Genomic DNA, 11,130 nt, shown 5'->3' with positions numbered 1-11,130 from the left:
TTGATATTTGTTTAAAGGTGGGAGCAGCACTCACCCAGGCAAAGTTAACGTGGACAAAAATAGTCACGCTGTCGCTCAATCAGGACGTTTTTCCATACTTTGATTTACTTTACAATCTAACTCAAGAAAGCTGGATTTGTAATATTAATAATATATATCATATAAGTGTTTAATATGGTATTTAATTGAACAAATGTATAAAAAACAAAATAATACATTTTAAAAAAGCCCACAAAAACACAGAAGAAAGAAAGAAAATCATCGGTCTGAAATGCAAAAAAAAAAAGAGTTTCGGTCATCTGTAAACTTTTATTGCTGAGAAACGAGGCAGAGATAAACAACTTTCATTGCAAAAGAAGGTACAAATTGTAAACAATAATTGGAAAGATAACGTTTGGATTAAACGTGACAGGGTAAACATACACTTTCCCATTGCATGTCAGCATCTGCAATGACTAAAAGGCAGCGTTTGTACCATGCAAAGATCGAGAGTCAACATAACCCACGTCCGTATTTTTCCCATTACATGATTAAAATGTGCTCATATAAAAACAAAAAAATGCATCAAATTAAGACGTAAGAAAACAAGATACGCATTTAAATAAATATTCAAATATTTGAGGGGGCACCACCACCGTTGACTTGAGGAAAAATGAACTTCTTAACTTAAGAAAAAAAAAAAAGAAGAACCAGTCGATCAGGACGCAGGCTTCCTGCTGTTGCTGATTTTCCTTTCTTTCTAAACAAATGGAAACAAGGAATGGGAAAAAATATCTATGAAAAGGGATGTGACCATGTGCCTTATATGGACCTCGTTTCTCTGTTTCACTTAGCAGCGTGCAATACAATTTTAAAGAATTGTTTGATATCTTCTGAAATACACTCATTTGCTCTCCTGGAGGCGGTTCGATAAATGGATCAGTGTCATCCTTTCTGTACAGTACAAATATCATGCAACTGTCCGCAGCCTGTTAGCTTAGCTTTCCATACAGATTGGAAAGGTGGAAACAACTAGCAAGGCTCTGGTTGACGGCATATCAAGTCGCTCATTAGCACCTTTGTGGTTCACTAACTTGTACAAATGTATCTGGTGCAAAATGTAAATGTGATATAAATGTGAGATGAGGAGCTTAACTACTTCAAATCTGAGAGCCGACTTTGTGCTTTCTCGTTTCGACCAACACAGATGGTCTCTTCATTTACTCATTTTGGTCACTATGGGAGCTTCAGTGTTGCTTGTACTAAGGCCAAATACTACTTTTAAGGAGAAACATGCTGGCCATTTGTCCCGACCAACTGATCACAGCCTGGAAAATCTGAATATACAATCGACTATTTGCAGAGTCAGAGGCGGAAACAAACTTTTTGAGACAAGTTGCAACAGGATGTTCGCAGCTTACGTGGCATTTCCATGAAGTAAGTTTTTTTTTTTTGTTGGTATTTTAAACTCCTCTGAACATAAATTAGTTAATAAAACAAAGATCATCTATTCGTACAAATGAAGCACAAAGACTTCCATATAAATCCAACCATAGGTGGGAAGCAGCGTTTCAAGTAAAAAGAGTATCATTTGGTTTTTAATAGTAGTCGGTGCATACTGAATCTGCAGATCTATTTCTATCCAATGAGAGTTTTCATGAAAGCGGGTTTGTTGAAGGGCCAGTGGTACTGGTTGGGGACCGGTCCGTTCACATTGCACTCAAAGAAAGAAAACATGGGGAACCAAATGCGTGCTCTCCTGCTGTGCTGGTAGGCCCGAGTGTTGGCTAAGGTGTGGTAGTAGAGGAAGAGGCGGGTGGTGATGTAGAAGGCGATGAACACGTCGATGGAGTAGTGTTCGTGAGCAGCCAGAATGAAGAAGATCCCAAACAGGTTTAACACCCAGGAGATGGTGTGGATCATATTCCAGGTCCGAGGAGTGTCTGCAGCCCAACAGAATTATCAAACATTTATTTCAGTGTTGCAAGCAATCTAAAAAAAATTAGCAAAATTAATTTCAAGCTTTGTGATTAAGGAATCATTATTTATTACAAATATTACTGGCGTTATATGTATTACATTAGTCCAAGCTGGTTATTTAATCATACTGAATTCATCACTTTATTAAGCGCTTATCACAAACGACTTAAGTATGATCACCTTGCATCACTTCCTCACACACCAAAGGACAAACAAACACGCAAACACATAACCCTCATCGCCGCTCTGCAAACAGCCTTAACACCCGGTTTCTGTTTGTCTTTGTCATCAAAAGCTTTGTTTATGCGTCACGTGTGCCTTTGTGTTTGTACTTTATTCATAATGTGTCGTTGTCTGTTACCTCCTTATGGACAACAGATGGAAATGAGGCACTTCTGCAATAATCTGCTCGTAATCGTTACAGCTTTTCATTAATATACACTATCCCTAACAAATACATAAATAAAATAAAGTATTTTCCTAGCAAAAAAATTGTCCACAAGCAAATTATTATCGATGACGTTAGCATGCCAATTTGATGCAAAAATAAAAAAAAACTTTTGTACGACATCAGTACTTTCTAAAAACAGCCACAGCAGAAGTTCAATATTGATTTAAAAGATTCAAATAAATGCAACGATTATTCCTGTTTGATTCACTGTTGCACAAAAGTGAATACAACTATCTTAACGTTTTCACACATGCATGCTTTTTTTCCTCCTACTCTGTCTTGAGTCAGAGTCTTGAGTGAGAAGACATTTTTAGAAAAATTCACAGCAAAACAGTGGGTGGTGTTTAAAGCATAGAACACAACCAGTACCAAAGCGTACATATATCACAGTGCACGGGATGAAACTCATTCACATTCCTCTCTGCTTCCAAAGAGGGTTATTTAGCGTTCACTTGTTGACATTCGGAATACGTTCAACAACATGAAGCGTTCATGTAAAAGGAAAAGAACTGCCCTTCATAGCATAGGACTGCTTTGTTTGCCCTTTGAGCATCATCCTCCTTAGGTCATGTCCCGGCTCCAGTCTGACAGGGAACATCTACAACTGTGAGGCGGATATCAGGGGAGGCCTGCCCGGAAATCTTCAGGGGTGCATGTGCAGAGTAGTCTTACATTTATAATAATTCAAAGACTTCCTCCGGAAGAACCGTCGAGCTTTTAAGTAAAAGTGACATCACAGAAGGGGAGCCAGAAAGCTGTGCGATACCGACTAGCACTTCTGTTTTGACCTTTTCATGTGATTGGTTGACAGTAAGAAAAAACACAATCATGCCACATCGAACCTTAACAAAAGGTCAAACAGTCTAAAGCCATACATTCTCTATGTATGTATAAATACTCACATTCTGTTACAAAGAAGTTGAGCAACGTGATGACAACAGTGTGTCCACTGAACATGTAGTCTCCACAAGTCTGGACACCCGTCAAAGTCATTCCAAAGCCGCTCCAGATCGCCAGCGCCCTCTGAATCTTCCCCAACGTGTCACCGTACGTCTGGGGAACAAAAGGAAACAGTTATCTGTGAGTGGCAGCAGCTTATCAGGTATCAGCTGGGATTACTGAGGAAAAATAAGATGTCAGAATCATGGCCTGAAAAATGAGAACTCTTTAGAATTTCATCTGCAAATAGTGTCACGCGTTTCCCACCTTGCTGGCACATTTCAGGTGCTGCCCAGGCACCGAGAGCGAGGTCACAAACATGGTGCAGCAACGGAGCAGAAACACGGTTCCCATTAAAGAGCACAAGCGTCTCAAGAGAATCGACCTGAACACAAACAGCAAATTTAATCATTTTAAAAACTTACTCACGAGTTCAGGGAGTAAGTACAGTAACTCCTGTACAGTACTGGGAGACTTCACACCATTTGACTACGACCCCATACATTTAAAGTCGAATATCTACACTTCATTTTCAAAACAGGCTGATTACTCCAGATGCATTAGAGGCTGCTAGGGGATTTATTTATTTATTTATTGTGTTGCAACATTTCTTACAAGACCCAATTCACAGAAAAACATATTCCTTCCAACGTAACATGACCAAAAAGAAACGTAAAAATTAAACAAGCTGTGGACTACTGTATGAAGGAACAGATTGAGAAAAAAAAAAAGACTCTGCCACTCGGCCTGCAGGAGGAGAAAAATATGCAACTTGGTCTAATCCTGTGATAGGAATATGAAGTGTGATAATCAACTATTACTCACAGTTTCTACGTCTACAGTATCTGCAACCTGCCGTATTTTTATGAAATGTGTTTTAGTTTGTTTGAAACATGTTCCTTTCCATTCGCTGCCCAGAATGTCTTAAGTGTCCTGTAACGTTCACTTCCCTCCTTTTTATTCCAGTTTAAAATAAGTCTTATTCTATTTCTATAACTCATTCTAGTTTTAGTTTTTTTATCTCCTCTGTTCTGTTTCGAATTTTTATTTTGTGCTACCTACTTGCTACTTGTCTTTGTGCTGCTCCAATGAAAAAAATCCCATTTCTAGGGTTCAATAAAGTATTAGCTTATTTTAGCTTATCTTTATTATCTTAAATCCAAAATATATTATAGGAAGTTCGTTTTTGTTTTTAAACTACATTTGCAGAACTTGATGTGAGGGCCGCTGATAGCTCGCTTGGGGTTTAAACATTGTGTAGAAGCATGGCCTCTATCCAATGTAATCATGCTGATTGTGACTATGGAAGTGTCTCGTCTCAATGACGATGTGAGTGACTGTGCAGCAATATTCCCAAACAAACTTTCCCCGACATGACGCACGCTTCAGTTCGATTTGCACGTCCTTCAGAGGGCCGCTCTTTATTTTTATGCTATAAGCACACTTTTAATTGTCCTCCTTTTTTTTCTTTCACGAAACAGTAGCTCAACTTTACATTGAGTCTTTTTGTAAACAGCTACTCCTGAAGTAAAGAGCGTGTGCACTTTGCCTTGTCTGACCCGTGCACTATGATCGAATGAACATATTTGCATTAGGATTACCTCGTTTCTTAACTTTAATCTATTTGCACATAATTACAAGACACCTGATTACCTGTGTTTGTGGAGGAGGAGGATCAACAGAAACATGTAACACAAGATGAGACCACAAGCTTCAGCCATGGCAAAAGCCCAAGGGATTCTGGGAACACTAACAGAGAACAAGAACATGTACATGTGTCAGCGGGTAGATTAGATATGAGCGCAGGAGAATGTGCACATGCACTATGGACTGATACCTGTCCAGGAATATGTCAGGCAGCGGTGGGTACGTCCTTGTGTCCGGGACTCGCTCGTGCACGATGACCATGACAAAAGACGTGAAACCAAACACAAAGAACACGTAAAAGGCACTGACGACTGTTTTCCACACCTCTGGGTCCAATCGACCTGCCAGGTGCTGCCTACACCTTCCATTGGAGTGTGTATGACAAAGTGCAGCTTCTGAATTGAATCCGTGCCCATTCCTCAATCTCAGCTCAGTCCCGTTACACGAGTAATCTCCTGTTGTGAACCTCCTCTCGGCTCGATCACACCTCCACTCGAGCCCTCCGGAGTCCACAGGAGGGAGCGCGTCTGTGGGCCGGAGACCCAGCTCCTCCAGCTGGATCTGGTTCTGTCTCTGGAGCCGGCGGAGGGCGATGGTCAGCCTCTTGATGTCTCCCAGCACGGAGAGGCCCAGCGGGGGTCCACGCAGGTCGGCCTCAGTCAGAGCCAGCAGAGTGAGGCCGTCCAGTCGGTGCTGGGTGCACAATAACTCAACATACTCCCCGAATCCTTCCCCCTGCAGCCACTGAGCCACCTGCTTACAGCTCCATGCACTCACACTGTCCTCCGACTGGGCCATGACACTGCAGAAACACAGACACAGAGTTAAGACATGAGAGAACTGATTAGATCTGACTTCTAATCAATGAGCACCTCCTTCTCTCTTGTGTTTTTACCTCTTCACTTCATCACTGACTTTGTCACTTCAAGCTTTTTTCATTTAAATACAAAAACTGCCTGAGACTCGCCCGATGTTGACAGCTTAATTTGCATGCTATTCATCACAACAACTTGTTAAAATAGGCTGGGGGGCAACTAGAAAGAAGTTAAATAAGTAATGAACTGTTTGCATATGATTTAAATGTATTCAATGGGTTTTTTTTGGGGGGGGGGGGGTCTTAAAAAGATGACAGAACATAGCAGAATAAATTCCAAATCACATTTTCCCAGCATCCACTTCAAATGTTTGAGTCCATAAAAATGTAAACCTCAAAGATTGAGTTTACAGAGGGACGGCAGCATGTTAGCTTGAGAAAAGATTAACAGATTAAAAAGACAGTAGTTCTTTATTATTACTCTCAAACTGTGAATTGTGTGATTGAGTGCTTCTGTTTAAAATGTCCAATTTGTGATTATTTCACGACTGATTTCACCGTGACCTCGACGCTAAATGATCAAATACGTTGTGCAAACTGACAGAAGATCTTAATCAGAACATTAAAACTCACTCAGCAACATTTGTTATTGATGCCTATATCTTATTTTTTCTATCTTTCTATCTGTAGGAGCGGCAGTAGCTCAGTCTTTAGTGTCCCGGTGCGGAAGTCTGCAGATTGGTCTGGGAGCTGGAGAGGTGAAAGTTCACTTCCTGAGCACTGCTGAGGTTCTTTGGGGTGAGGCACCGATGATTATGATGATTATTTGATTATGGATGTACTTACATTTCTATACCTTTAATTTTTTTTATAAATAAGCATTGAACTATAAAGTGACAAAAGTATCGAAAGGACGTTTCCAGAAATTTATTTCTTCATCTCAAAGTTGCAAAAGTCAAACAGTTACAACATCTGACCTGAAAGTTTGTAACTTTACTGAAAAGAAAAGAGAGAAGCCAGAGGGGGGAAATAAACAGTATTTTAAAGATCTCTGAGTCATCAAGGACACTATTTAAAAAAAAAAAACATCTCGTCAGATGTTCTGATGAAACTCCAGTGTTGAGGGTTTGGACTTTTTGTTGATCAAAATGTTAATTTTTAAAGCATCAACGAGACATCAGGGAAATGATGGCTCACATGTTCTGCAGTATTTTGATATTTCAAAGACTAAAAGATGAATCAGAGATGGAACCGATCCGATCTAATGTTGGTATCGGGTCCGATATTGTTGTTATTTCCGTATCAGATATCAGACTGACTGTGGTGATCGACGTCACAGGTCAAGATGGTTGGACACTTGACTCTGAAGATGTTCAGACAGAACTGTAAGAACAAATCATCTTCATCATGACGTTCAGCCGAGATCAAACAATTCTTACACTTCAGTTTAAAACATTTAATTTGAAAAGCTCACAGTGGTTGCTGCTTCCTGTTTGTACAGTTGACTGCAGCGTTGTGTAGTCTCACACATAATACCAACAACAATAACATTCTTACTTATAATAATAAAAACGATCAGTACTATGTATCGCAATCAGTTCAGAACTGAATAAAAGTGGATCTCTGCATCTCTAAAAATTAATCCTTAAAAAAGTCCTTCCCTTGGTCTGAGATTTAAATCCAAACAAGCGACACGATATTTAAGACACATTATCTATAATCATCAAACTGTTCATGAATGAACACAAAGGGAATTGCTCTAAAGCAGTCACATACACGGATGTAAAAGTAGACACGACAGGGATGCAGGTCCGTGTGGAGGTTACATGCTGTTTGTCCTCTGACTGGATGGGACCCAGCGTGTTATTGCATCAGCTGCTGCTTTCTCGTCTGGGGCTGAACAGTGGAGCGCAGTATGCACGGATCTCTTCAAACAGAGTCTCTAACTAAATAAGAAGAATTTCACCTCTCGGAGCGTGAGCGTCCTCTCTGTCGCATTGGCGTCATTTTATAAATCAAAAAGAAAAGCAATGAGTCACTAACCCTGAGATTTACGAAAAACAAGCTCCTCTCCCACACACACACACTCAGATGCCGACGACACACTCTCATCCTGGCTGCTTGTTTTTGTCTCATTTTTGACCTTTGACCCCGTGATAAACACACTCCTCTCTGCTCCAAAGGTCTGTGACCCTCAAACAGCACACCTGCTCTACTGTAAACTGCAGGACGGGAGAGAGGCACGCTGATAGGACGGCAGATACGGATTGAAAAACACAGGATAAGCAAGAGTTTCAGTTATCAGGAATGACAATTGATGATGGTGCAAGCTGCAAAAAGGTGTTCAGAGCAGGTTATTATTCAAACACATCATAGCATGAAGGTGGAAACTGAGCGCTTTCTGTGACTGGGAATTATTTTAATTTAAGGGCAGCAACCTCTTTTTTATTATAATTACCAATTTATCCTTAAAACAATAAACAGAGCACGTCATCACTGAGTTCTGCTTTAAAAACAGAGACCGTGATGGCTCACAGCTCAGTAGGAAGTTATTTTGATTTTTATTTAAAAAAGCTTCCTGTTGCTGCAGAAGGTGTTAACATTTAAGGAGTGGGTGTCCTTAAATGTTTTTAGATCAAACATGAAAGACCTGGAAGCAGATTCACTACGATGTTGATGCTTTTAGCTCGACTGCTTGAACTTAGACTCCCAGATTTGACTCATAGATGATTTTCCTTTCTTGCGTAATCAAATCCACCCAGTAGAGGTGGAGCACGTTGACGAGGGAGAAATACAACATAAACTGTTACTCTAACACGACATGAACCTTTTTTTATTTAAACAATATTGTTTTCATTTTTTTTAAATATTCTCCTTAAGATAGACGATGTCCTTATAAAGACTGTCCTGATAGAAGCATCAACGTTTCAGACAAAATAACAAATCCCTCCATCGACGCATCAGAAGCATTAAGCAGAGGAGCATGTGCACACAGTCGTCATAAGATCCTTCATCCTGCGTTTGAGGTGACTCTGTCTTACCCTGGAGCTCATCTGTAAATATATTGATATCTCGTCAAACTGACCCCAGTTTAGATCGGAAAATCTTTCTTGTCCCTGTGAGGCAGTTTGGTTTGTAACAGAAGTCCAAACAGGGAATACACCTGATAACTACCAAGGATATCATCATGATGGACGTGAGTGAGATAAGAGACACAAAGACTCACAGTCCATAGTACAGCTTTATACAGGTAACTATGCCTATAGGCTTTTAATATATATATATATATATATATATATATATATATATATATATATATATTTAATATGGCCAAGATCATTCAAGTCAACAATCTTTCAGCAAAAGATGTCACAACATGACCAATAATTCAAATTAGATTGGATGCAAAACAGCAGGCTGTGATGGATACATGTGACATCATACGCCTGATCTAAACCACCGTAAACATCATCGAATGATTATGCTCTCATCTTACGAGATGCTTTTTGGACATTTTGCCTTCTTCTTTTCCATTCATTGGTTAATAAAAACGTATTTTACACCTCGACTTTACTTGAAGCAGAATAAATAAATATTCACAAGTATCAGCTGCCTTCATGTGTCACAATGTCGTCGTTCAAGTCGGCATTTCAAAAGCATTAAGAGTAGAAGTGAATGAAGTAAGTGAAATGATCTATTAAACTTCACCGTATTATCATGATTAGATAGAGAACACATCATTTGAATAATAACCTGACATCAGCCTTCCTCATAAAGCTCCAAGTGATGGTCACACAGACTGATGATTCTTGTGTCCCGTCAATAACCACAATGTGGCTGACAGCCAGTGAAGGAGCCACAGAGAACAAACACCATCAGATTAAAGTGATTCATACTAAATGTGTGAGAGCTAACTCACCTGTGTGTGTCTCTTCTTCGTCCCCTCAGACAGAAATAAGTTATTTTTAAACTAGTCTCTGGATTCTACTGGCATGGCTGTGCCGTGGCTTTACTTGGGGATTCATAAGTGCCCTGTCAGCTAGTTTGGCCGGCTTACAGTTAGTCACAGAGTGCACTGACACACAGCTGTGTGTGTGTGTTTGTGTGTGTGTGTGTGTGTGAGAGAGAGAGAGAGAGAGAGAGAGAGAGAGAGAGAGAGAGAGAGAGAGAGAGAGAGAGAGAGAGAAAGCCTTTCAGTGTGTGTGAGAGACTCTGTTTCACAAAGGGCTCATAGTCTGTTTACCACAAACAATGAAACGTCACATTTTTTTGGCCTCAGATAAACTTAAAAAAGGTTAATGATTGTTTTCAGGATTTTGTTTTAGAAGAGTTAAAACAGTCATTTCTTAGCATACATGTTGACATGAGAGAAAACAAAATCAAAGAAAGCAGATTTGATTGTTTCAAAGTTCCTTTAAAGGAGCAGATCTTTCTCCTCGCTTACCAGAAATCCACTGTCACAGTCCTGTCAGAGGGAGTGGGAGAGTTGTGTCAGAGGAACACTTCATGACAAACATGTTTCTCACAACTAGGCAACCAAACAGGAAGAGAGCAAGAAAACAACAGCAGTAAAGAAGAGCTGCTGGTTTCAGGAAGGGCTGCTTGTTAAAGCACGCTGACATCTGCTGGCCCGACAAGGAACAACATTTTCACCCTCAGGAACTATCAGCCTTTAGGAGGATCTCAGTGCATTTACCACCGAGGGAAAACAACCGAGTAATGTTGAAGGACTTACTTTAAATTCCTCCAAACAGTAGACAGCTTGGGCCCTTTCACCAGTGAACTTGTGCACTCACTCGACTCTTGCTGCCACGGTTACAATCATTGGTATTAACTATATTATCTTTTTGCCATTATTAGAAACATAACCAGTGGCGGCGATTCCTTTTTTTTTCAAAGGGGGGGGGGGGGGGGGATTTCTCATGGATGGACTGTGATGGACTGTGATGGACTGTGATGCAGCGACACTGGTATCTTATGACTGTGGTCACACTGTATGTTTGGATTTATTGCTCAGATCTGCTGTTTTTTTCTGTTCTCATTTTAACAAAGATATCACGCTCAGCACAGCGTCTCTGTCCTCTATCCCCCTTTAATGGCTCAATCACTGTCAAACTATGAGTCGGGTTCTGCTCAAGGTTTCTGAACATTTTCTCTCCCATTGTTTCCAAATACTTGCTTACTGATTGTTCAGCTCTGATCTGCTCTTTCTTGAACATGTCCTGAGATAGTTTGCTCATGACCTTGAGATATACAAACAGAAACTAATCGATCCACTGATTGTTTGGTGGGAGCTTTGTCGTACATCACTAATTTATCT

General features: G+C 40.2%; 1 protein-coding gene across 2 annotated transcripts; it reads right to left on the bottom strand.

Moving 5' to 3' along the window:
• Positions 1-295: 295 nt before the first annotated feature.
• Positions 296-10,372, bottom strand: LOC306835616 (sphingomyelin synthase-related protein 1-like). 2 transcript variants are annotated; one of them, XM_079362275.1, is made up of 6 exons: positions 10,255-10,372; positions 5,187-5,798; positions 5,003-5,098; positions 3,617-3,734; positions 3,313-3,463; positions 296-1,922 (listed from the first exon to the last, which is right to left on the bottom strand). In XM_079362275.1, exons 2-6 carry the CDS (start codon positions 5,792-5,794, stop codon positions 1,618-1,620), a joined length of 1,278 nt encoding a protein of 425 aa, XP_079218401.1. In that variant the 5' UTR covers positions 5,795-5,798; positions 10,255-10,372; the 3' UTR covers positions 296-1,617. The 2 variants fall into 2 exon arrangements, with proteins under 2 accessions (XP_079218401.1, XP_079218402.1); XM_079362276.1 differs by lacking the exon at positions 10,255-10,372 and adding an exon at positions 9,730-9,828.
• Between the last annotated feature and the right edge of the window lie 758 nt (positions 10,373-11,130).

This window comes from Symphodus melops (genome assembly GCF_947650265.1).
Source record: "Symphodus melops genome assembly, chromosome: 15".
Taxonomy (NCBI): domain Eukaryota; kingdom Metazoa; phylum Chordata; class Actinopteri; order Labriformes; family Labridae; genus Symphodus; species Symphodus melops.
Note: the sequence above shows the minus strand (reverse complement) of the source record. Positions and strands in the feature narration are given on the sequence as shown.